Raw genomic sequence first — 26,944 nt, 5'->3', positions numbered from 1 at the left:
GTGATGTGCAATGTTGTTTTTGTGCCAAACATATCTTTTGGAAATATGGCCAAAAAGTTCAACCTGCTTTTCATCAGACCAGAACACATTTTCTCACATGCTTTTGAGAGACTTCAAATGTGTTTATGCAAAATTGAGCCAGGCTTGGATGTTTTTTTTTTGTAAAAAAAAGGCTTCCATCTTACCACTCTACCCCATAGCCCAGACATATGAAGAATACGGGAGATTGTCACATATACCACACAGCCAGTACTTGCCAGATATTCCTGCAGCTCCTTTAATGTTCCTGTAGGCCTCTTGGCAGCCACCCTGAAATAGGAATCCTGGGGCAGTTATTATGGCACCAACTTAAAAAGGGAAAATGGTAAGGATTAAAGAACAGAGAAGCTGCATACTCAGTAAGTGATTCAATTAGCTGGTAAAATTGCTTTAGAAGACTGAGGGTTTAATATAACTTTAAAGAGAAACTGAACTGGAAGGCTGAGGGCAAAAGACTAGGCACTAGTTTTACCTGTGGTCTCTTGCAGCTCATCTTTTCCCATTACTGATTTACCATACCGTGTTCTGCACTGTGTCTGTGTGTCAGAGCGGCCATCTTCGTAAAGGAAGGGTTTTGCTTCCTGATTACAGAGCCTCCAGAAATGAGAACAGTGAATAGTACAGCAGTAAAATCACCGAACATCGCTCCAAATCTAAGTCTAGCAATCAGAGGCAACAGTGCCATAGGCCTCACAATGCTAGTCTAAGCATCCTCACATACCAGTGCTCTTCTTTTTCTAAGTGGGAAACCCAGATAAAGGTACATTTTTCAGAGAATTGTTTGGAACAATTAACATTTTGCTGTAACTTAGCAAATCTTTTCTTTTTGAGTTGAGGTGCACTTTAACTTGTAGAGCTTGGCTAATGATGGAATTCTGAATAGGTTTATTACTTCACTGGCTAATGACCTAATTTCTATTTATAGTGTTTGACCTGGGGTGAAAGAATAGTAATACGTGTCCTATAATTATGTCATCCAGTACTGAAGGACCAGCGCTGTTTTTCACAGTTTAATATATTGGAGTTTTGAAAGAAGGGCTGCGTGTTGCTATTGACAAGCAATCAGATGCTTACCTTTTTAAATAAATATAATTAGTTTAATTCTGTATTTTTTCTAGTAGTATAGTATAATATAAATAGTATATTAATATAAAAGAAAGCACTGTGCAAAGTACTTAGCACTGTTGCCTAGTAGCGCTGGTGTCCTGACTTTAACAACCAACAAAGATACTTTCTGCATTGAGTTTTCTATGTCCTTGTTTGGTTTGCATGGTTTTCCTCCAATAATCCAAAATGTAATGTGAACCTGACCAGGCCCAAACCATTGCTAAAGTAATGACAGTTCCCTCTGGTGTCTGCAAAAACATATGTTAGTCTTACAATCTTTCCTTGTTGCCTTGGATCCTGGGTCCAGGCTTGAAGATCCTAGACCTTGACTTCTGCCCAATAGTGATGAGCTTGGGTTTGGTTCAAAACCAAGTCTGACCAAACCCAAAAGTTAGCTGTCATTGCTGGGCCAGTGAGATGTGAGCAGGAGATTCCCCTTCCCACAGCTGATGAACACAAAGGGGGTGAGGATGCTTGTGACCTCATTGATCTAATAAGGGCATATGGCTGTAGGCAGGCACAGGCTGCACTATAACCTCCATCCTGAAGGTGCGATTGTGCCATCTCTTCAAGTTGGTAGGAGTCCAATGAGGAGGAAATGTCTCCTATCTTGGGCTCCAGATGGCCACCTTGGGGTGGATGGTGACCCGGTTGGATATCGAAATCCCACAAGATTTGAGCAGGTGATCTTCATTTGAGGTGCACACAGTGAGGCAGTAGGCAGGAAAAAAGCTCTGTTTGGTAGGGAAAGCTTAGGAACAGATTGGATATAGGTTATGGACAAATATGGATGTAAAGGTTTCCTTTCCAGGGTGTCCATGCTGCTCTTTTCCTGGACAGATTGCTTTGGGGCATCTTATACTACAGTAGCCTGGTGTAATCTAGCAGCAGTTAACCTTGACACCACCTCTCAATGGAGCACTTTTCCGGCACAGGGAAATAATAAGTGAAACTGGTATCATTCAGGAGTAAAGTCTATCTCATTACAAGTAAACAGTGTTTCTCACAGCTTCTGTGGTGCCAAGACTTTAATTGACTGTTGTGCCTTGTGGTTGACTATTGAATTTGTTAATCTCTTATCATTAAAAAACTGTGTCAGGCCACCCTGTGTCTTGGTTCTTCCATTAGTCTTGTACACCACCTAGATGACCTACATGGCCATATTAGGTCAATGTCATTGACCTGATATGGCTGTGTGGTCATCTTAGGTCAATGACATTACAAGCATCACTGCCCCTGTGGCAGCTGCAGGATGGAGAATCTTCCGCTTGCAGCTCATTGGTCCAGCAATGATTGCTAGCTTTCTGGTTCCTACTGATCAACTTAAGATTGAACCACACACTATCTGGCACTACATCCGTTCCCCCCATCAAACTCTTGGGCATCTACAGTTTACTTATTTTCTTCCATTTAACAGCCTAATGATGGGGTGGTGCATAATACTGACTTGAGCAGAAGTCAGGGGCCAAAAGTGTTACCCTGTCCTTGGGTCTAAGGAACTCCACAAGAATATGAGGATTTATTTCAAAACTAAAATGGGGGACGAAAAGGTACCCACACCTCAGCACTGTTGCTACCAAATTTAAAGCCAGATCAGGATGAGTTTAACTGTCTTCTACCCAAACTTTGGCAGGGATGGATGTAATTGTTTTTTGTTCTCTATAAAGCCCTCTAGAAAAGTGTCACTGCCACATAAATTAATAAATTAAACAAGAGAAAGGTAAGAAAGACTTGGCATGTTGGTTTTATTGATACTCATTATTTGTTGCACTTTAGGCCTCAGCAATCAAAGATTTATGCTTGTGATTCTTTTATGCTGCAACAGTTAATAACAGAATGAGAATTATGCAATAAAGTATTAATAAAAAAGAAAGGACCAGTGTTGATAACTGTCTCGGTATATAGGGAACATAACTAGGTGACTATGCCACACCAAGCGAACATAACAAGCACTGTCAATTGTCAGAAAAACTAATTGAAGATTTTCCAACTTGTTTAGAGCTAATGCTAAGAAAAAAGCAGACTTCATATTTTGTGCATGCTCTGTTTCTCTCCCGAGGATGCTAAGAGCTGTGCTGTGCATGGCTGCTAGCTACTGTCAGGTTAGAGGGATTAAGTTACAAAATAGCAAGGAGCAAGCAGAACAAAACAGTTATGTAAAGGTGAAAAGTAACAGAATTAAAAATAGAAAAAAGAAATAATGTCAAAGGTAGAAATTCTCAGAAAAGAAAACTTTATGCAGCTGGAAATATATAGGCTACAGATGCTGACCTCCTTTCTAAGTCTCTGAGCTACACCAAGAATGCAGCCAAAGAAAAATTCCTGATCTGTATACCTTTCTAGGTACTTCACTCGAAAAGTAATGAAGTCATTGGATAACTAAGACAATCAGGCAACTAGCAGCTTAATAAGAAGGTCAGATATTGAATGCCATTGAAAAAAATCATAGCCAGGCATCTAGAAGTTTCATAAGGAGGTCAGCGATTGAAGTAATCGGATATGACTCGCAGCCAGATAACTAGAAGTTTGATAAGGTGGCCAGCTATCGGATAAGACTAGGCAACTAGCAGCTTCATAAGGTCAGCTTTTGGAACCATTGGGTAAGGATGACAGTCAGGCAACTAACAGTTTTGAATGAAGGTCACCTATTGAAAGCCATTGGATAAGACTCGAAGCCAGAAACTAGAACGTTGATAAGGAGGGCAGCTATTTAGGCTATTGGATAAGACTCGCAACTAGGCAACTAGCAGTTTCATAAGGAGGTCAGCTTTTGGAGGCATTGGATAAGGATGACAGTCAGGTGACAAGTAGTTTCATAAGCAGTCCAGATATTGAAGCCATTGGATAAGAATCACAACTAGGAAACTAGCTCTTTATACAGAGGTCAGTTTTTGAAGCCTACATCTTTTCGGCTCAGGTTTCCTTTAAGGTTTTCTTCTATGCATGTCTGGTCCTCCCCATTCCTCGCTGTGGAGGCTGATACAGCCGGTGACGTACTAGTAGTTTGTCTTTGAATGTTTAAGCTATTAGATCATATTTAATGGAACAGTTAGACTTGCCCTCCTAGTGAAAGATTTGGAAGCGATATTTCTTCCCCAAGGAGACCTTATATTTTCATGGCAAGCCAAAACTAATATTCATTCAGAGAGCAGGGCAGGGATGGGTGCTATCTGTGCCAACCTCCCACTCATAACAATGTACAGGAGAGAGTAACTGGCCCCAAGGCTCCAATGTTCCTAGAAGATGATATGGATATATTTTGTGATCTCAGTGCTGTTGTGATTGTTTGAGTTTTCTGCACATGTTCATGTTTCTCTGGCTGATTATAATATATATATATATATATATATATATATATATATATATATATACACCAAAGGAAGTGTTTTTTTATATCTGTTTGATATGTGCAAAAAAATGTCTGTTGAACCTGCCACAAGTCTTCTAAACTGCAATGTACATGTGCTGCACTGTTATCAGTTAGCATGGTTCCCAGTTCTCTCTATGGAACACTTTCCCCTTTGTTATGGAGAAGAACAGATGAGAAGCTTTTTTGCAGTCCTAACACACTTTCTGTCCTAGAATGACATTACTGCTCCTGCATAAGTATAGTACGGAGGGAGCACCTTGTCAGACTAGGATGTGAAGGTGTTAGTATAAAACAATTTAAACTAGAATAGCTGGACTCAATGCTCAGCTTTCTTCAAATACAGTTTGACAGTGGTTCTAAACTAATGCAGCCAGCACATCCATGGACCAGTAAGTTGCAATACACTTCATTTTTGTTCTTTGCTTTAAATGAGCTTGATGGGATGAATATGAGTGTATATTTTGGAATTATTCCTATATGTGTGTGGTGACCCTTTTATGTTCTTGGTTCTAAAGGCCTATAAAATAAGCATTTTTGGAGGTTTAAAGAACAAAGGGATTATGGTCCAAATGGGGACTTCCTTTGATGAATTGGATAGTTGGGAGTTTGCGATATTGATCACAATGCAGTATTTTAAAAGATTCATTCTCTTCTCTCTAGGTCTGAATAAATCATCCTTATTTTCCTGTGAAGCGCATAATAGAAAGGGTGTGACCACATCCAGGACTGCAACAATTAAAGGTATACTATATAGGCTAATGGAAGATTGTACAATGTACCATACTGTATAAATTGTTCACTGGTTGATAATTCACCTAATGGGGGACAAAATAGACTTGGTATTGTACAGTGTGTGGCTCTGTGGGATTGAGATTAATTATTGTATAGAGTGTCACAGAGGACTCAGTTGCTAGATTATACCATGTGTGAGTGTGGGACTGGATCCTTTACTGTACACTCTCTGGGGGTAGGTGGTAGCATTAGATCATATATTGTGGTGAAATTTTGTCATGTTCCGTATTGTACTGTCTGGATGGGTAGGTGGTGGTGGTGTTAGATCCTAAACTTTACAGTTTGGGTGGAGGTGAAGTTGTGCCATGTCCCTTATTGCACATTGTGGGTATGTAGGGGTTAGGTTAGATTAAGTTGTGTTGCTTATTGCACAGTGTGGGAGGGTGGGGGTTAAGTTGGGTGATGTCCCTTATTAAATAGGGGGGTGAGTAGGTGGTGATGTTAGATCCTCTATCATACAGTGTGGATGGAGGTGAAGTTGGGTCATGTCCCTTTTTGTACAGTTTGGCTGGGTAGGTGGCGATTAGAGATGAGCGAATCGAACCTGGCGAAGTGGAATTCGTTTCGAATATCAGGAAAAATTCGATTTGCATCGAATCCGAATTTTAGCAAACTTCGGGTGCACGAATCGAATTTTTCCCGATCAGCCGGCAAAAGTGTCACTGCAGAGAGCTCCGCTATTTCTGACAGTTCTGACAGTTCATTTACAGCGGTTGAAACATTGTATCTATTTGTTTCCATTTAGGATACAGATGTTTTTATTCGGAAATAAATAGATACAATGTTTCAACCGCTGTAAATGTGAAGGAACTGTCAGAGAACTGTCAGAAATAGCGGAGCTCTCTGCAGATACACTTTTTGCTGTACTGGAATACTTCTTTTCATTCTTCTTCTTCTTTTCATTCTTCTTCTTCTTCTTTTCATTCTTCTTTTCATTCTTCTCCTTCTTCTTTTCATTCTTCTTCTTCTTCTTTTCATTCTTCTTTTCATTCTTCTTCTTCTTCTTTTCATTCTTCTTCTTCTTCTTTTCATTCTTCTTTTCATTCTTCTTCTTCTTCTTCTTTTCATTCTTCTTCTTCTTCTTCTTTTCATTCTTCTTCTTCTTTTCATTCTTCTTCTTTTCATTCTTCTTTTCATTCTTCTTCTTCTTCTTTTCATTCTTCTTCTTTTCATTCTTCTTTTCATTCTTCTTCTTCTTCTTTTCATTCTTCTTCTTCTTTTCATTCTTCTTTTCATTCTTCTTCTTCTTCTTTTCATTCTTCTTATTCTTCTTTTCATTCTTCTTCTTCTTTTCATTCTTCTTCTTCTTTTCATTCTTCTTTTCATTCTTCTTTTCATTCTTCTTCTCATTCTTCTTTTCATTCTTCTTCTCATTCTTCTTTTCATTCTTCTTCTTCTTCTTTTCATTCTTCTTTTCATTCTTCTCATTCTTCTTTTCATTCTTCTTCTCATTCTTCTTTTCATTCTTCTTCTTCTTCTTTTCATTCTTCTTCTTCTTCTTTTCATTCTTCTTCTTCTTTTCATTCTTCTTCTTCTTCTTTTCATTCTTCTTTTCATTCTTCTTCTTCTTCTTTTCATTCTTCTTCTTTTCATTCTTCTTTTCATTCTTCTTCTTCTTTTCATTCTTCTTCTTCTTCTTCTTCTTTTCATTCTTCTTTTCATTCTTCTTCTTCTTCTTTTCATTCTTCTTTTCATTCTTCTTCTTCTTCTTTTCATTCTTCTTCTTCTTCTTTTCATTCTTCTTCTTTTCATTCTTCTTCTTCTTCTTTTCATTCTTCTTTTCATTCTTCTCATTCTTCTTTTCATTCTTCTTCTTTTCATTCTTCTTTTCATTCTTCTTCTTCTTCTTTTCATTCTTCTTCTTCTTCTTTTCATTCTTCTTCTTCTTCTTTTCATTCTTCTTCTTCTTCTTTTCATTCTTCTTTTCATTCTTCTTCTTCTTCTTTTCATTCTTCTTCTTCTTCTTTTCATTCTTCTTTTCATTCTTCTTCTTTTCATCCTTCTTCTTCTTCTTTTCATTCTTCTTTTCATTCTTCTTCTTTTCATTCTTCTTCTTCTTCTTTTCATTCTTCTTTTCATTCTTCTTCTTCTTCTTCTTTTCATTCTTCTTCTTCTTCTTTTCATTCTTCTTTTCCTTCTTCTTCTTCTTTTCATTCTTCTTCTTTTCATTCTTCTTCTCATTCTTCTTTTCATTCTTCTTCTCATTCTTCTTTTCATTCTTCTTCTTCTTCTTTTCATTCTTCTTCTTCTTCTTTTCATTCTTCTTCTTCTTTTCATTCTTCTTTTCATTCTTCTTCTTCTTCTTTTCATTCTTCTTCTTCTTCTTTTCATTCTTCTTTTCATTCTTCTCATTCTTCTTTTCATTCTTCTTTTCATTCTTCTTCTCATTCTTCTTTTCATTCTTCTTCTTCTTCTTTTCATTCTTCCTCTTCTTCTTTTCATTCTTCTTTTCATTCTTCTTCTTCTTCTTTTCATTCTTCTTCTTCTTCTTTTCATTCTTCTTTTCATTCTTCTTCTTCTTCTTCTTCTTCTTCGTCGTGCCCCGTGACTGCCCAAATGAGTGAGGTGTGCGGTGATTCTAAGATCGACGGCACTCATCTGCATGTCATACTGACTGACAGTATTATTTCTCTTCCCCAGCAGACTCCAAGGGCATTTAAATTAAAGGTACAGTGTTCTGCACTAATATAAAGGCTCTCTGAAGCCTAGAAACCCTTTTAAATTCGCGGCGAATAAATTTGCATCGAATCGAATTTCTCCAGCAAATTCGGCGAATCAGCCGAATCGAATTTTTGAATAATTCGCTCATCTCTAGTGGCGATGTTAGATTCTGTATTGTACAAAGTGGGTGGAGGTAAAGTTGGTTCGTGTCCTGAATTATACGCTGAGTGTGGGTAGGTGGTGGTGTTAAAATCTATATTATACAGTGCAGATGGATGTAGGTGAAATTGGGTCATGTTCCATATTACACAGTGTGGGAGGCTGGGTGTTAAGTTAGGTCATGCCCCTTATTATATAGGTGGGTGGATAGGTGGTGATGTTAGATCCTATATTGTACAGTGTGGGTGGAGGTGAAATTGGGTCATGTCCCCTATTGTACAGTTTGGCTGGGTAGGTGGTGATGTTAGATTCTGTATTGTACAATGTGGCTGGGGGTAAAGTTGGTTTGTGTTCTGTATTATACACTGTGTGTTGGTAGGTATATACAATATATTATACAGTGTGGATAGATGTAGGTGAAGTTGGGTCATGTTCCATATTGTACAGTGTGGGCAGGTATGGGTGGGTGAGAATAAAGTTTTGTTATGTAATATATTATACACTAAGGATGGGTAGCTGGTGGCCTTAGATCCTATATTGTACAATGTTGGTGGATGGCATGAATTTGGGTCATGTCCCGTATTGTACACTCTGGGTGGAATGAAGTCAGGTCATGTCCTGTATTGTACAGTGTGAGTGGGTAAGTGGTGGCATTACATGCTGTACTCTACAGTGTGGGTGGGTGGTGTGAAGTTGGGTATATCTCTTATTGTACAGTGTGGGTAGGTGGCGTTAGATTCTAAATTGTACAGGGTAAGTGGTGGCGTTAGGTCCTGTATTATACAGTGTAGGTGGGTAGGTGTTGGTGAGAGACCCAATATTGTACAGAGTGGTTGGGGGTGATGTTTGGTATATCATTTATTGTGCAGTGTGGGTGGGTAGGTAGTGGTGTTAGATCCTATATTGTACAGTGTGGGCAGGGGTGAAGTTGGGTTATATCCGTTATTGTACAGCATGGGTGGGTAGTTGGTGGCATTAGATCCTATATTGTACAGTGTGGGTGGGTAGGTGATAGTGTTATGTAATGTAATGTCATGTAAAGTACACAGTGGTTGTGGGTGAAGTTGGGTCTGATCCTGTATTGAATAGCAGGGGGATCAGATCCTTGATTTTATCAGGTGTTTTAAGCTACCCTCACTCTTTCAGAAGCTAAAAGTTAAGCTTGCCCAAGAGTTGGGCATTTAATGATAGGCTGGCTCTCACTGTACCTCTGTACCTTGCTTGTATCCTAATACAGCCCAGAGTGTACAGATGAGATTCTGGACCTTACATTATGGAAGGAGATGAATCAGGGGTCCAGCTATGGTGGACACACTAAGCCCTTTGTATGAAGGGTTACACAGTAAGTTGCTGGTATAAAGACCATTTCATGAACCCACGACCTGCAGCTTCACGCTAATCATTCCCACCTGTCGGCAGGGCTGGTGACACATCTCTGTGGAAGATTCTTGTAGGAAGAATGTGGCTGATTCATTTGTTTAGATCCACCCTGGTCTGACAAAGTGCCCACTAACTCCGTTGGCATCTACGGGAGGACAGGAAACGGGGGCCAGCCTCCTGTTAACTTCTACATATCTGCCGTGATTCATTGTATCACAATTTCCTCTCAATAAGGATTTGTCTCAAACCATAATACGCTCCTTCCCCACCTGCTGTCTCTTAGCTTTGAAATATATTTGTATAACTGAACCAGCAGAAAAACAGGATTGACTTTACTGGCTACAGTGTCAAATATTTTAACACCAGTCAGCAGAGAAGAATCTATCAAAAATGTGACCTTGGCAAATTGTATTAAATAATTCATAATCAGAACAATGTGTGGGTGTGTCTCACTATCTGGATATATTAGATGTTAGGGCCAAACTCAATTTTTAATAAAACCTTCCATTTTCCATCTGTGTGGACACGGGTCTTTCTAACAATGTGGCGCAACGTGTGGCAAATATTGCAAAAATATTAAACATTTTCATAGAGATAGGTGACAAGTGAAACGTGAAGGATGCCATTAGGATCTTCTGAAAATGCTGATCTACTGCCGGACCTCCCTCTTTCCAAGCCTCAAGCCAGCTGCAAATCCCCTAACCTCCCACAGTACCTCCTAGCTCCTATAGTTCCCCCCAACCTCCCATAGAAGTTCAGAGTCCCCCTCAGTCTCCCACAGTACCCACAGAGCCTCAGAGAGCACTCAGCACCACAGTGCCCCTTAGGTTGCTACAGAGCCTCCACCCCTCCTTCCTCCATAGTTCCCCTAATCTCCCACAGTTACCCCCAGCTCCCTCAAAAACCTCATCCGCTATAGGGCCAAAAAGTCTGCTATAGAGATCCCTAACTCTCCCCATTACCCTCCTCAGAGTGACACCCAGCATCCTGTAGTGCCCCATAGCTTGCTGTAGAGCCTCCAGTCCCTCATAGTTTGCCCAGTTTCAAACAGTGTCCCCACACTCCCCAGAGCCCTACACTACCCCACAGGCACCCCCATCTCCCCCAAGCAACCTCAGTTACTGTAGGGCCACAAAGTCTGTTGTAAAGTCCCCTAACTGCCTCCAGAGCACCCCCCTCCACACCATGACACCCTGCAGTGTCCGCTAACCTGCTGTAGAGACTCCGATGCCTCCATAGATCACCCCCATAGATCGTCCAATTTCTAACAATGTTCCCCTTCCCCCCAGGGCCCTGCAAGTTCCCCACAGTTACCCCCGGAAACCTCATCCCCTACCAGGCCACAAAGTTTGCTTCAGAGTTCCCTAACTCCCTATAGAACTTATATCCCCCACAGTGACACCCAACCCCATCTAGATTCTTCCAGCATTTCAATACATACTTTGTATTCCCATACTTTTATAGTGGGAGTATAAACTTTTCAGGAAGAATTGGCCCTGGTCTCAATATGGCTGAGAACCACTGACCTAGAACAAATATTCAGATAAGGGCATCTGACCTTCCTCTGACTTTCCTAATCTAGATACTTGTTCCAGGTTAGCGGCTATTGAGAGGTTTGGATGGGTCAGTTAAGGATGTCAGCAATAGCAGCCCCCCATAAGTCTACTTTAACTCAGTTGTTTGCAGTAAAATGATTTGTGATTGGCCAAGTTGGGTTAATAAGCGTGGAGGCTAATTAATTAAAACTCCTGTAAAAATGGGTGCTGTTGCCTAAAAAGTTTCAGTAAAATGAAATGTGGCACCTGATTGGCTGTTATGGGCAAAAACTACACCTTTTGCTTAGTTCCTTTTTCTATTAGCCACATTGTTCTTAGAATTGTTTTATCGAACTGATAAGATTGTGTTGCACCAGTAAAGTTGATTTTGTTAGTGATGTCTCAGTGTTACTAAGTAATTAAACGTATGTCTGCTAATTCCAGTTCTACCAAGGAAACCAGTGGACCTACAACTGGTGACACGGAGTACAACAGAATTGGAGATATCTTGGCTTCCTGGAGAGAGTGGAGCCCACCAGGTGTACGTGTGTACTGTGCAGGTAGGAGCATGATGCTATAGATGCTATATAGCTCTTATATATATTAACATGCAATTAATTCATTGTTAGTATGTTTAAAGTATTCCAGGTATAGATATTTTTACATGGACCAATATAACTATGTACAGTGCTGGGACAAGATCAACCAGCACCCAGGGCAAAGATGCCAAACTACGCCCCTCATCCCCCATTCATGATGTGCAAGCTTGTCATTCACTTATCAAAAAATTAGAAAATGATTGCGCCCAGGTCAGCTGTCCCTCCTGCCCATCGCTTGTCCGGGCCCTGACTATGCACATGCCATAGGTCTGGGATCCCTCTAGAAGCTGGAAACCATTGTGGAAAGCACAGCTACTCCAGTGATCTCCACTATCTTCTGTGTCCCATGCCAAGAGGCTGCCCTGAACACAGGAGAATTTTCTGATTGGATAAGGAGGAAAGTGTGATGTCACCACCGCCCCACCTCTCCACCTCATCCAATCAGAGAAGGCTTTGCATTATTTGAGAAGATGCAGAGCAAACTCTGAATGGAGTCCATGCTTACAATGCAGCAGGGCACCCACTCGGCACAGAACCTGGCAGCTAGTGGACACCTCTGGAATAGTGGTGCCTACTACATGTATTTCCTATTTCTAGACTGATTCCACTGGTATGGTATGTACATAGGTACATAAAAAAAATCCATATCTGAAATTCTTCTTTAGATTTGCGAGAGAAATAATAGAAAAATAGTGCAGCGCTCAAACCAAGGTAAAATATAATATATCAGATGGCATATATATATAATTGAACGTGACCCACACAGCCGTACCTCTTATATAAATAAATGGGCTGGTGGTGACATAATCTCAAGCAACTTATTCATGCACTATAGTGACTATAAACATAATGCAGTAAATAGTGTCCATGTGCATAAAATTCCATGCAGGTGAAAACTGTAAGTGCCAATCCTCAAATAGGTGAAGTGCCCCCTCACCTTCCTGCCCAGGCCCCTAGGGACCAATGAGCCTTTTGATATATGGTGGGTCTTGGGTAGATCCTTCAGATGGTGGATCCCTCGGGAAGTAATGGTGGGACTCTCCTCCTCTAATCTCCTATACCAGAGCGTTGGTGGTATCGAAGGTACCCCTCCCACACGGTCATCAATAAGGAGAGAGAACTTATATAGTGTAAAATCGCTTTATTATATGAGTGATAAAACCAAAAAACTACTCACACATTCAATCGTAAAAAACGAGCCTTCACACCACTCAAAGGGTGTACTGCATTAAGGAACTGGGAGCACCAAGATGGCGCCCACGCCGGATATGACGTCAGAACGTTCGTGTAAGCTCCTCCCACTGGCGTATCTACGCGTTACGTCACTTCAATCACGTGACTTCATCAGGATATATATTTAGATTTGCAACTTTCATTAAAATAATACCTGGTGATCCTGTCCTTGATCAGGCACTTCCTGTTATAGGGGTGATGTCTTCCAATTGTGCTTCTGTGTTGTCACCCTGCCATAAAGACCTCAGATGCAGACAACACGTGGACATATCAACACACATTACATAGGCATGGCATGGTTTACTGTTGCCACCTGTCCTGAGAAATGGTGAGCAGCCATCGCTGCAGTAAATAAAGACAGGAAATAGCTGCAAAGAGGCTGCAGGAGACCAGCAGGGGTGGACTGACCATTTAGCCCCTCGGGCACTACCAGAGGGCCCAGGGTCAGTAGGGGGCCCTATGAGATGCCCCTGGTAGCTTTCATAGGCTTTTTTGGGTGTGGTTTGAGTGTGGGCGAGGACACAGGGGCCCCATGATTTCCTATTGCCCGGGGGCCGCATGAGTTGTCTGTCCGCCCCTGACCAGCAGCATTTACATATAACAAAGTATGAAAATAACTCTTTTATTAAATAAATAAAAACATGTCAATTGTTTATGATACAGAGTGCTTTAGCATTGTAACCTTCATTCAGTTAAAGCACTGGTGTCAAACTGGTGGCCCTCCAGCTGTTGCCAAACTACAAGTCCCATGAGGCATTGCAGGATTGACAGTTACAAGCATGACTCCCAAAGGCAGAGGCATGATGGGACTTGTAGTTTCATAACAGCTGGAGGGACGCCAGTTTGACACCCCTGAGTTAAAGTGTTACTAAACCCAGGACCCTGCATTCACTATATCTGGTCTCCCAGGACACTGCATTCACTATATCTGGTCTCCCAGGACCCTGCATTCACTATATCCGGTCTCCCACAGTACACAGGACACGGAAATGCAATTATTTTAGTACATATAAACTGCTAAATTCCTTTTCTCATCTGCAGTACAGAGCAGTCTTGTGACTTCTATTAGTGTTCAGCAGAGCACTGGTAAGGCTTGTAGGAGTTTTCTTTCTGCTCTAGGATGCAAAACCCCTGACCTCTGTCTGGACAGTGCTGATTGGTCATGTGCTGATCACATGCACTCTCCCCCCCAAAAGAAAAACCTCTCTAGCAATACACACCAAACTGAGCATGTGCAGAATGGCTGCAGTTCAGATATGGACATTTGAACATTTGAACAAGAGGAGGGGTAGAGAAGACAGGATCAAACAGCCTTTTTACACATTGCAGAGGATTAACCCCTTAGGTGCCACAGTGAGTATAACAAGCATGCTTTACCACATATAAAGACTGATTTTACTGTTGTGGGTTTAGTATCACTTTAAGGTTTGCTTACACGTGTGTTGTCTGTCATTTTAGCTCCAAAAAGTTTTCAAATGCTAAAAAGTAACATCACATTTAAAAGTAATGTATTACACCTAAAAAGTAATAGTAAGTTACCATCATCCAGCACCCAATCATAGTCATTACACAACCCCTAAAGGACAGTTTCCTATAAGGGTTGTGTAATGACTATGACAGGACACATTCCAGCAGTTGAGGGATGTTGGAGTTCAGCACTTCTGCTGTTTCATCCTCTATTGGGCCTTGCATCAATCATAAGAAGCACATTGGAGGAAGCCATTGAATATAATGGCTCTGTAGTATGGGAAATATCCAACCTCCCAAACTCGAGTCTTCATATATTTTATTATCGTTATTATCATTCATAAAATGAAAATCATAGTATTGCCTTTTTTATTTTGTTTTTGTTCTGAACTAAAATTCTCAAATTAATTAAAACAATTTGTTGATATTTTATCTGTTTGACTACTGTTCTAATGATTGTGACACATTGGGGCTGATTTACTAAATCTGGTGCCGCTCTACATAGAAACCAATCAGCTTCCAGGTTTTATTGTCAAAGCTTAATTGAACAAACAGAAGTTAGAAGCTGATTGGCTACCATGGACAACTGCACCAGATTTTGCATGCTCTCGTTTTAGTAAATCAATCCCATTATATCTAAACTCAGATACAAAAATATAATATATTGTAGCTTGCAGGTCCTTAGATGTGGAGGCTGCATTAGTTTTCTTTTCTTTTTCAGCCTTTTTTCCTTTATTGTCACCCAGCGATCCTGCCAGCAACCAACTTTCTGTCCTAGTGTGACAATTCTCACTCATTGGACTGAATCTGTAAAGGAGCAGCTTTGTCACCCTAGGGAAGGACTACAGAACACCTCCCCCTCAACTCATCTTCATGCCCTGGGGAAAGGTATTCTGTAATCCACAGAGGTAGCTGGAAACAGTGCAAACTGATAAGAGCGCACGGCAAGTCATCAGCTTGCTAGATTCATGGCAGGATCAACTGGTATTTTTAGCACTAGTTGAAAAAATACCAAAAAAGTTAACAAAAATGTCAAATGTGTATTTAACCCCTTGCCCTCCTGAGGATTTACCCTCCTTCCTGACCAGGCCATTTGTTGCGTTACAGTGCTGCGTTACTTTAACTGACAATTGCGTGGTCATGCAACGCTGCACCCAAACGAAATGTACGTCCTTTTTTTCCCACGAATTGAGCTTTCTTTTGGTGGTATTTGATCACCTGTGCATTTTTTATTTTTATAAAAAAAAGGCCAACAATTGTGAGAAAAAACAATATTTTTGACTTTTTGCTATTAAACATGTCCAGTAGAAACATACAAATATTAAAAAAATCTAATTTTGTCATACATTTAGGCCAAAATGTATTCTGCTACATGTCTTTGCTAAAAAAAAAAAATCCCAATAAGTGTAAATGAATTGGTTTACATGAAATTTTGTGGAATTTGTTTTTTTACAAGTAAATGGTGGTGATCAGCGACTTATAGCAGGACTGCGGCAGGCATTCTGGCACTGGGGGGAACTGACTTGGTGTCACTGACATTGCCAGTGACACCAATACAGTGATCAGTGCTGATACTGACACTGCACTAATGGCACTGGGCAGGAAGGGGTTAACATGAGGGGCGATCAAAGGGTTAACTGTGTGCTGTGTGTGTTTTACTGGGGGGCAGTGGGTTGGTGGTTCACTGTAAGCACACTGCTCTGGGTGGCTGTGCTGTCGCGAATGACAGCGTGGGTAGGGCACGCGCGTGCATGCCTCGCGCTCGCCCCCTACCTGGAAATACAAGATCCCATATATATATATATATATATATATATGATTTTGCGCACCCCTGCCACCCTGTAGCAGTATTGCTGCTACAGGGCAGCAGAGAAGCAGTTAAAACACCAAAAGGGAGCAAACAAGGAAATTGTTGGGATTTACAAAGTAAATCTAGGGTCACAGCATACACTTTCATTTTATAACATCAGCATTGTGATAACAATACAAACAATAGTTATAATTCACTATGCTATATAAACTTACTTGAAAATCTTTTTTCATGTTCTGATTGCTGCCTGTCTGCTGCCATCTCGTTCCATAAATTCATGTATTCCCTGCATGCTTTGTAGTTGCGTCTCAATTTCTAAGGACTACGTGCCCCACGGTACCTTGCTGCCTGCAAGCAGTGATTCCTGTACTGACTTTGCTTCCTGAAACTCCTCCTATCAGCTCCTCTGTAGTTCAGAATTCAGAAAGCAGGCTTTGTGAAATGTGTGACACAACAGTGCCTACTTACAGGGTATAGTGAGTACATGTGTAGCACCATCCTAGTTTAGCTAGAGGGAGCTAGACTCCAATGGTTAGACAAGGGCTGAGCAGCCCAGATGTCCTAGCCAGAGAGGGGTCAAATTGTGGTCAGGGCTGAGAGACTCTGCAGGCCAGCCCCTTTGGAATTTCACCCTGCTCTGGGGCTTTTGGAGGAAGGCTCCAGAAGCAGTGGGTGGACCTGAGGAGTGGCTGGATGTACTCTTGAGGGGTCCTAGCCAATCCTTAGCAAGAGGTTGGCAAGGGGCTGGACACCCTTAAAAGAGCCTGCTTAGTTGGAGGAGAGTAGAAGGAGAGTTCGGGTGGAAAATGTGAGGCTGAGAGCAGGAGGCTGTGAGGAGCCTACCTGCAGGCCTGGAGCTTGAAAGGAGGAAAACTCAGAGCTCATCGGCCCCCTGAGAGAGGATCACCTGTATGGCAGGGAAGGAGCTGCCCAGCTGATAGGCCTGGTAGCAGCCACCAACACACAAGCTGTACAGGAGAGGATCTGAGTGAGTACACCTAAAAGCACACTGGTGGAAAACTAAATTAGTCACCTACCAGTGACTGTGCATCTTTTAAAGTGGCAGGAACTGGATCCCCTGTTCAGGAACAGATTGCTGGGTGAAGAGGAGAAGTTCATCTAGGTTCTGGGGGGATACACTAAGGAGACACTGGCTAGCTCTCCAACAGAGACTGTGCTGCAGAGGAGGATTGTGAATAGTTCTATGGCGTTGTCCTCAGTTATCGGTATCCTTGGGCATCCTGTACACCCCAGACCTTATCCCAATTTAAATCCCTCAAAGACTGATTTCTGACTGTGGATGCAAGACTGTGTGAAGATGCGTGATGCCCAGCTGTGCAGGGCTATAGGGGGACCCAAATCGTCTAGCGACTCCTAAGGGGTTAGTGCTACACATGTTACACAACTTAAAGAAGTAAAAGCGTGGAGGCTCTTCGCAAAATAAGTTTACAAACCTCAAGATCGTTCATTGGAAATATGAATGAATATCAACAGCACTCTACTTTGCCCCTCTTACAGTATTTTTTTTAATAATCAATGAATTTACTGTATACAGCAATGTCTCCACCCAACAAGCAACCTTACTTGACGCGTTTCACTACTCCTGGCTTGCTCAAAAGGATGGGGGATATTTTCAATGCAGATTGGAGATGGGCTATAATGGCCAGAACTCAGGTTGTCCCTGTACAAGGGAGACCAGTCTTGAGCGGAGCTATGGATCTGTGTGTGTTTCTGGTTCGAGATCCTTCAGATTAATAGAAGTAGGCTAGAAATAATTGAAATACAGTGTGGAAATTAATATAGGATTTTACATTTTGACCATAGATACACTTTAACTTTTTCCAGATCCTCCTAAATCTGGAGTATACTGTAGTTCTAGGCTAGTGACAGTTTAATGGGTCAATACTTCCTAGGAATAGAGTTCACTAATTCCAGCGAGTGACCTCCCATTAAAATTCATAACCTTTGCCTTTTCTATTTCACACATCTGTACTGAGTATCTGCTTGCCACATAATGGGAGGTAATGGCATTGTCACATTCCTTGAGACACATTTCTGGAGAGCAGTGAGGGATAATATTGGTCATATATGGGACATCATTACTCACTGGTAACAATGGTGTCTGCTGAGTGTTCCGGAATACCTTTAGGTGATCTGTCTTTTATCACAATCCATGCAATGTGTAGAGGAGGGTGATGACATAGCAGCATGCTGGCATTTTTAGTAAGTAGTGGTGGAATGAGTGTGATGAGTGTAGCCTGAAGGATCTTTACATACCAATACAAACCTGGAGTAGGGCAATTTTTTAGATACATCAATTCATTCATTTTAGTTGCTAATGTAACACTACCCTCTCGAGGGCCGATTAATTTGTTTTTGCTTCCCCTATGCTCTGCATAGCCAGGAAACACACATTTTCCACACTTACATACTTGTAGTCAGTAAACAGTCATTGAGCTGGTTTTAATTTTTTTTTTATTAAGGGGTTAAAAACTTGGATGGGGTCTAGGGGTATATGGGATGCCCAAGGAACAGCAACTGGAGGACAGTATGTGAATACTTATGTAAAAATCTTATAGGAAGATTTTTGTGGAAATAAATAGGCTGGTGATAAGGTCTTCTTGGGACAATAACATTAAACACACCTTGGGAGTGTCATCTACAGCTCTGTATCTACAGCTCACGGAAAATTAGCCTTACCCCATTGGGAAGCATGCCCATACATTGACAGTCACTAGAAAGAATCTTAACCTTACAGACAGCTAAAAAGATATTTGGTGTCAGTGGGAACCTATCTGAGAAGTAGAAATTGCTCATTGCCCAAGGAACCTCTGGTAACCCTGGTTGAGTACGGGTGTTCTAGATGAAGATGAACATTGTCAAGCAGCACCCTTCAAGAGCTCATCTGTATGGTTTTGGCAGTTTTGTGGCAACCAAAAAACGATATTTAAGCACAAAAGTTCTCTTCTCTGGTGATTTTGCAGATGGGTTACAATATGGTAATCGAATACTACTGGCCTTCTGTGGGATATGTGCTTGATGTAGCAATTTTGAGCTAATGACCTATAGTTCTGTTGTGTTTTTTATCCTATCTGGGTACAATAGGGAAGCCTCAAAAGACCTGCCATGTTTTTATTTTTGTGTATACCCCTGATATATAGATTCACCCTCTCCTGGTCAATATCATCACCAAAAAAAGAATTCATAAGAAATAAACCATTTTAAGGCTGTCATAAGTATAGCTGAGAGGATATCTTCCAAATAGGACAGCTGTTCAGGTGACAACTGTATAAATGGGATTTCCATTCACTTTGGAGAGATTTTCTCTCACTTCCTGTTGTGACTCTGGGATAGGAAGTGAATAAAACTCCACCAAATGTCCACAGACAGATAAAAAACACACAGAGGTTCTAAGCCCTACCTAATCTATTCCTAAAACGTACAAAACATTCTAGCTTCAGTTCTACTTTAACTTGCCTATGTATAGAAGTATAAGTGATGAGCTGACCATATTCTGCGAAGTTGTTGACTTCATAGGGCCATAGGTCCTCAGTGGGTAAACAGACAATGAAAGAGGAAATGCTTATTGCTGAATGCAACTTCTTACTTCTGCATTCATTCAGGACATGTATAGAAACGAAACTATTTCTGGATATTGTTTTTAAGAAAACTCTTTGTGTAATAGGTAACACAAGTGCTTTCTGATTAGGGTCACTTAAGGTGGAACATTTAGATTAGACTATAAAGAATTAGCAAATTTGCATTACAGTCATATCAAGTGGACAGGTCATGTAGGTTATAGATGTAATGTCTGGTTTAAATACAAGAAAGTGTACATCAACAAAAATAAAAATGAGACAGAGCTACAAACACCTGCGTGTTTAAAAATCAATCTAAACAGATAAATATATATAAGTGTTGCACTAACAAAAATGTGAAATAACATAGAGCTATATATACTCATAAATGTGATGATTATTGACAAAAACAAGTTCAAAACACGGTGGAGAAATAAAGTCCAATCTAAATTAATCTGTATAGTCTATAAACAATGGTCCAGTGTTCAAGATCTAAAAGGTCCTTGTGTAACGTGAAAAATCCACCAGTGCAGAAACTTGCAGACCCCTTTGGTTATGGGCTCACCTCACAGATGGACCCCTTAAATGGGTGAATAGAGCTGGAACAATAGGTTCCTCCCGTGCATTTCATCACCCCTGATGTCACAGTGAAATGCAGAGGACGGAGCTTATTGTTCCTGGAAAGAGTTGTTATATGGCAGGTCTCTAGCTTCCACTGCCCCTTGCATAGTGTGGTTTACCAGTTAAGCTTTTTGGGACCGGAGGAGATATTTATTTTTATCAATAAAATTTGCCTGTACAGTAAACACTATGAAGTGTTTTTTTGAGTGGGGTGTTTGACAACTGCTCCTGAGGCTTGGTTATCCTTGCCTTTTATGGTCCTGGGTCCACAACAATAAAAGAGAAAAGAGAGTGTGATCAGAGATTTACCCAGCTGCAACAAAATTGTAAGTGGTCAATTCATATTGGAGGAGTAATATTTGATGGTGCTCGGTATACAGAGAAACAGCAAGGAAACAGCAGCAGTAGCAAAGTAGATGAAGGTAGAACAGAGGTGGTGTAAGAGGGGCTGTGGGAAGTGGTGAGTCTAAATCTAAAATTTAAATTGACTTACAATGTTAAAAGGAACTTTTGGGGGGATCACCTAGTGGGCCTAGAAGGGGTAGAAGAAACGGTTCAAGAAAGAAAAGTGGTATAAAGAGACCCAAGGGAGGAAATTGGAAAAGGGACAAACTGGAGAGCTAAGTGCTAATATTTCTACAGTATATGCCAAATAAAAGAAATAAGAATACTCACAGTGAACTATAACCCCAATCTATTCTGTGGAAGTAACCTTCTGTCCTTTGAATTAAAAAGACAGATATATTATATGAACATTATGAAGAGTAAATCTGCAAAAGGGGAAAGGACCAAAACATCCAAAATAAGTACAAGTACAATTAAGAAATATATGCCCCCACAAGAGAAAAGTCCAGAGGGTCAAACCCCAGAGAGACAACGTGGAGCAAGTGGAAGACGGGAGACAGAAAATGTTATCGGTGACCGCTCTAGATTGTCCTTGGGAGTATCCAATCTAAGTCAAATTGAAGAAACTGTAGATATGGAAAAGGAATTGGTTATAGAAATTGCTGAAGAACAAGAGAAAAGTTCACAAATGCCTACTAAAACTGAAATAGCAGAAATGTTTGTGAGATTAGAACGCTCCATAAAAAAAACGAGATGGTGGTAATACATAAGGATCTGGGGCAAGTCCTATCACGAGTAGAAGAAACGGAGGGAAAACTGGATAAACATGGCCAAGTAATAACCAATTTGGAAAAACAAATGGAGGACATGCAAAAGGAACAAATAAAGCTGCTATATAAACTGGAAGATCAAGAGAACAGAGATAGAGGGAATAACCTGAGGATATGGGGTTTGCCCGAGACATCACAAGGAGATTTGATGGAGATAATGAGGAAAGTGTTTCACACAATGATGGATAGATCAGTAACAGATCGATTGAAAATTGACAAAGCACACAGAATTGGAAGACCCCAGTGAAAGGTGAGTGAACATCCCAGAGATGTGATTGTGCGATTTCATTATTACAAAGATAAAGTAGATCTATGGAAGAAGTTAAGAAGGATGCCAGCCATAAAATATGAAGAAATTAATTTACAAATCTTTGCTGATATAACACCAGAGACAATGGCTAGAAGGAGAACTTTGAAACCATTACTGGAACAGATGAGAAAACAAAACGTACGATATACAGTTGCAAGAAAAAGTATGTGAACTCCTTGGGATTACGTGGAGTTTTGCATGAATTGGGCATAAAATGTGCTCTGAACGTCATCTAAGTCACAACAATAGAAGAACACAGTCTGCTGAACAGAATACTACACAAACATTAGATGTTGCCATGGTTTAATTGCACATAACATATAAACATTCACAGTGCAGGGAGGAAAAAGTATGTGAACCTTTGGATTTAATTACTGGTTGACCCTCCTTTGGCAGCAATAACCTCAACCAAACGTTTCCTGTAGTTGCAGATCAGACCTGCACAACGATCTGGAGTAATTTTGGACCACTCCTCTTCACAAAACTGTTTCAATGTAGCAATATTCTTGGGATGTCTGGCGTGAATCGTTCTCTTAAGGTCATGCCACAGCATTTCAATCGGGTTGAGGTCAGGACTCTGACTGAGCCACTCCAGAAGGAGTATTCTGTGCTGTTGCAGCCATTGTTTTGTTGAATTACTTGTATGCTTTGGGTCATTGTCCTGTTGCATCACCCATCCTCTGCGGAGCTTCAGTTGGCGGACAGATGGTTGTTTGTTTTCCTGCAAAATGTCTTGATAAACTCTGGAATTCATTTTCGCATCAATGACAACAATCCGTCCAGGCCCTGAGGCAGCAAAGCAGCCCTAAACCATGATGCTCCCTCCGCCATGTTTTACAGTGGGGATGAGGTTTTGATGTTGGTGTGCTGTGCCTTTTTTTCTCCACACATAGTGTTGCGTGTTCTTCCCAAACAACTCAATCTTGGTTTCATCTGTCCACAGTATATTTTGCCAGTAGTGCTGTGGAACATCCAGGTGCTCTTTTGCAAGCTTCAAACGTGCTGCAATATTCTTTTTGGACAGCAATGGCTTCCTCCGTGGTGTCCTCCCATGTACTCTATTCTTGTTTAATGTCTTCCTTATTGTAGATGTGTCAACAAAAATGTTAGCATGTGCCAGAGATTTCTATAGGTCTTTAGCTGACACTCTGGGATTCTTCTTTACCTCATGCAGCATTCTGCGCTGTGCTCTTGCAGTCATTTTTACAGGACAACCACGCCTAGGGAGAGTAGCAACAGTGCTAAACTTTCTCCATTTGTAGACAGTCTGTCTTACCGTGGACACATGAACATCAAGGCTTTTGGAGATACTTTTGTAACCCTTTCCAGCTTCATGCAAGTCAACAATTCTTGATGGTAGGTCTTCTGAGAGCTCTTTTCTGCGAGGCATGGTTCACATCAGACAGTGCTTCTTGAAACCAGTAAACCCAAAACAGGTGTGTGTTTTTTAAGGGCAGGACAGCTGTCAGCAACACATCCAATATCATCACACTGATTGGAGTCAAGGTTGGCTCACTCCTGGCTCCAATTAGCTCTGGGAGAAGTCATTAAGCTAGGGTCTCACATACTTTTTCCTCCCTGCACTGTGAATGTTTGCATGTTATGTGCAATTAAACCATGGCAACATCTAATGTTTGTGTAGTATTATGTTCAGCAGACTGTGTTCTTCTATTGTTGTGACTTAGATGACGTTCACAGCACATTTTATGCCCAATTCATGCAAAACTCCACGTAATCCCAAGGGGTTCACATACTTTTTCTTGCAACTGTAGCTGGGGGTTTCCAGCATGTTTATTTGGATGGAAAAACGGTCACCCTGCAAGATTGAGGTTCCCAGAAGAACTATGGTACTTTTGCGAGAGACTAGAACTACAGATAATAGACATTCCAGGATGGGAAGAAGGGGTAAAGGAAAATATGGGAATAGAAAAAGAGAGATGGCAGTTAGTCCCCAAAAAGAGAACTCATCAAAGATAAAATAAGAGGGGCAGAGGAGGAATTGCGTGGTGACTTCTTTTTTTTCTCCTCCTCTCTCTTCTTCCTTCTCCTAGGCAGGTTAAGAATTTTAGAAGACAGGCGGGGAACGGGAGGTCACACATGTATCTGGATTCACGACCCAGGGATTGGGGACACGGGTCTGGTTGGGTGTATGTGGTCAGAGTTTCACCCCAGATTGGAATCGATAGTGGGACTAGGACCACAAATGATTCAAAGACAAGACATGGGCCAAGGGGTTGCTAGGGGGATGGGAGTTGGGTTGGGAGAAGGTGGAGGGAATGGTATGGGCGGGAGAAGGGAAGGGATAGGGGATATGGATTATGGTGGAGATATCTTTGTGTTCCTGATGATAAATATCTGTACTTCCTTCGGGACGAATATAGTAGGAGAAAAAGGAAAATATAGGAAATGGAAGAGGTTAGTTTTATGACCTGTAATGTAAAGGGATTGAATACCCCGGTGAATTCTTAGAAAATTACAACGTTCTATTGAAGTAGTGTTTTTACAAGAGACTCATTTATCTCAGGAAACAAATGTTAAGTTATACTCTAATTATTATCCAACCTGGTATTATGCAGATTCACCAACTAAATGCGCTAAATTGGTATAGCAAAGAATTTAAGATTTAATATCGAGGATAGGTGGGTGGATCCTGAAGGTCGATTTCTGTTTTTGAGGAAGAGATTACAGGAAATGGAATGTGCATTATCAAATATTTATTGTTCTAATAAAAATCTAATGGCTTATCTGAAGAATACACTAAGAAAGCTTTTGGATTTTAAGAAGGGCAAACTAATTGTGGCAGGAGATTTTAATTTTTGCATGGACCCCCAGGTGGATACATCGTCACATGCGCAGCAAGATGGAGGTAAATGTATAAAATCTATCCCAAAAATGCTATATCAGTGTCAACTCATGGATTCCTGGAGAATTAAACACTCCAGAGAAAGAGATTATACATTCTATTCCCCTGCACATGCAATGTACTCTGGGTTAGATTATATGATGATAGAACATAGACTCTTGGGGGTTTATTTACTAAAGTTGGAGAGTCCAAAATCAGACTCCCTTCTGCATAGAAACCAATCAGCTTCTAACCTCAGCTTGTTCAATGAAGCTTTGGCAATGAAACCTGGAAGCTGATTGGTTTCTATGCAAAAGGGAGTCTGATTTTGGACTCTCCAGCTTTAGTAAATAAACCCCTTGGAGTCTCTGGTTAAAGTAGATATAGAGGTTACATCAATATCAGATCATACACCTGTCCACAATGAAGTTACAATAGGGAAGAGAACATACCAAGATAAATATGTGGAAATTGAATGAGATGCTCCTCTAGGATCATGAGACGGAAGTGAGAATAAAAAAAGAAATAGCAAAATTCTTTAAAGCAAATGAGAAAGTTTCAATTGCTACAGTGTTGGAAGCGCATAAGGCATAAATCAGGGGAATTCTGATTGCAATAGGATTGGAAAAAAAGAAAGAACAGCAGAAGAAAATAAACACGTTAATAGGGGAATTATATGAACTAGAACAATCACATAAAGAGAACAGTAAAAGATATTCAGCAGAAAATAATTAAAAAAAGAGATGAACTAAACAACTTAATGGAACAAGAAACGAGGAGAATATATAATATGATGGCAAGAGAAAGATATCAGTGGGGGAATAGACCTGGTAAATATTTAATGAGAACATTGAGAAATAAGAAATCGAGGAACTTTATAGAGAAAATGAAAGATGATAATGGAGAATTGGTATATTCAACCACTGATATCGCTAATGTATTTCAAAAATACTACAGGAAGTTATGCGATGTAAAACTGAAAAACCTAAAAGAAGGGGATGTAGAAAGAACTAGAAAAAGACAGATGCATTTAAAGGAGGCGGGATTACCGAGATTGGGAGAAGAAAATTTGGCATTTTTAGAAAAACCAATAACACAGGAAGAAATTCAAGGGGCACTGAAGAGTACAGTCGCAGGGAGGAGCCCTGCACCAGACGGTTATACAGTGAGATAATATAGGAAATTTAAATAACAATTAGTTCCTAAATTGAGTGTATATATGAACGCACTAGGAGATGAGATGGAAATGAGGGAGGAGTCATTACAAGCACACATTATGGAATGGATTCATTTAAATCAAGTGGAGTTTATCCCTGGGAGAGAAGGAAGAGATATTGGGTTAAGAGGAGACACACTGGATGGAACTCTGCATGTGTAAACAATGCAAAGCTATGTCCTGTCAGTGGGGATGTGCTGGATTTTGTTTCCCTGAAAAGCAGGGAATAAAATCCAGCACATCCCTTAGTGAAAGCAGCACACTGTACACACAAAAACACTGGTTAGGCACACAGTTAACCCTTTTATCACCCTAGATGTTTAACCCCTACCCAGCCAGTGTCATTAGTACAGTTACAGTGTATATTTTTAGCACTGATCACTGTATAAGTGTCACTGGTTCTCACAAAGTGTCAGTTAGTGTCAGAGTGCCCACTGCAATATTGCAGCCCTGCTATAAGTCACTGATCACCGCCATTACTAGTGTATGAAATAAATAAAAATTCCAGTATATATACACCATAGTTTGTAGATGCTATGACTTTTGTGTAAACCAATTAATATACACTTGGGATTTTTGTTTTACGAAAAATATGTAGCACAATACATATTGGTCTAAATTTATGAAGAAATTTTATTTTTTAAATTTTTTTCATTGGATATGTTTTATAACAGAAAGTAAAAAAAAAAATTTTCCCCAAAATTGTTGGTCTTTTTTTGTTTATAGCGCAAAAAAAAACCCCAGTAGTGATCAAATACCACCAAACGAAAGCTCTATTTGTAGGAAAAAATGACATAAATTTGCTGAATAGCAAAAAAATGGCCTGGTTATGAAGGGGGGTAAATCTTCCGGAAGTCAACTGGATAATTCTTGTATGTAGATTTCTCCAAGGCACAAAAACAGGAAAACATTATAGGCTCTTACACGTGGACGCTTCAAAACACCATGTTTTTAGACATTTGTGCTTTTTTTATGATCTAAATGCAGTCCATTGTTTTTATTGGGCCTGTAGACACAGACACGTAAACTTTTGCTGAATATAGATCAGTT

General features: G+C 40.5%; 1 protein-coding gene across 2 annotated transcripts in view; it reads left to right on the top strand.

Moving 5' to 3' along the window:
* Positions 1-26,944, top strand: part of AXL (AXL receptor tyrosine kinase) — a 128,487-nt gene that overhangs the window by 54,978 nt on the left and 46,565 nt on the right. For both annotated transcript variants that reach the window (XM_089684266.1, XM_089684265.1), the window contains exons 5-6: positions 5,177-5,257; positions 11,488-11,603. In XM_089684266.1, the coding sequence (XP_089540392.1) occupies positions 5,177-5,257; positions 11,488-11,603 (197 nt within the window). The remainder of the gene's footprint in view (positions 1-5,176; positions 5,258-11,487; positions 11,604-26,944) is intronic.

This window comes from Staurois parvus, unplaced genomic scaffold (genome assembly GCF_062004578.1).
Source record: "Staurois parvus isolate SC_StPar_1 unplaced genomic scaffold, SC_StPar_1.0 ptg000340l, whole genome shotgun sequence".
In the NCBI taxonomy this organism is placed as follows: Eukaryota; Metazoa; Chordata; class Amphibia; order Anura; family Ranidae; genus Staurois; species Staurois parvus.
The sequence above is the reverse complement of the archived record's forward strand: the minus strand, read 5'-3'. Positions and strand labels throughout refer to the sequence as shown.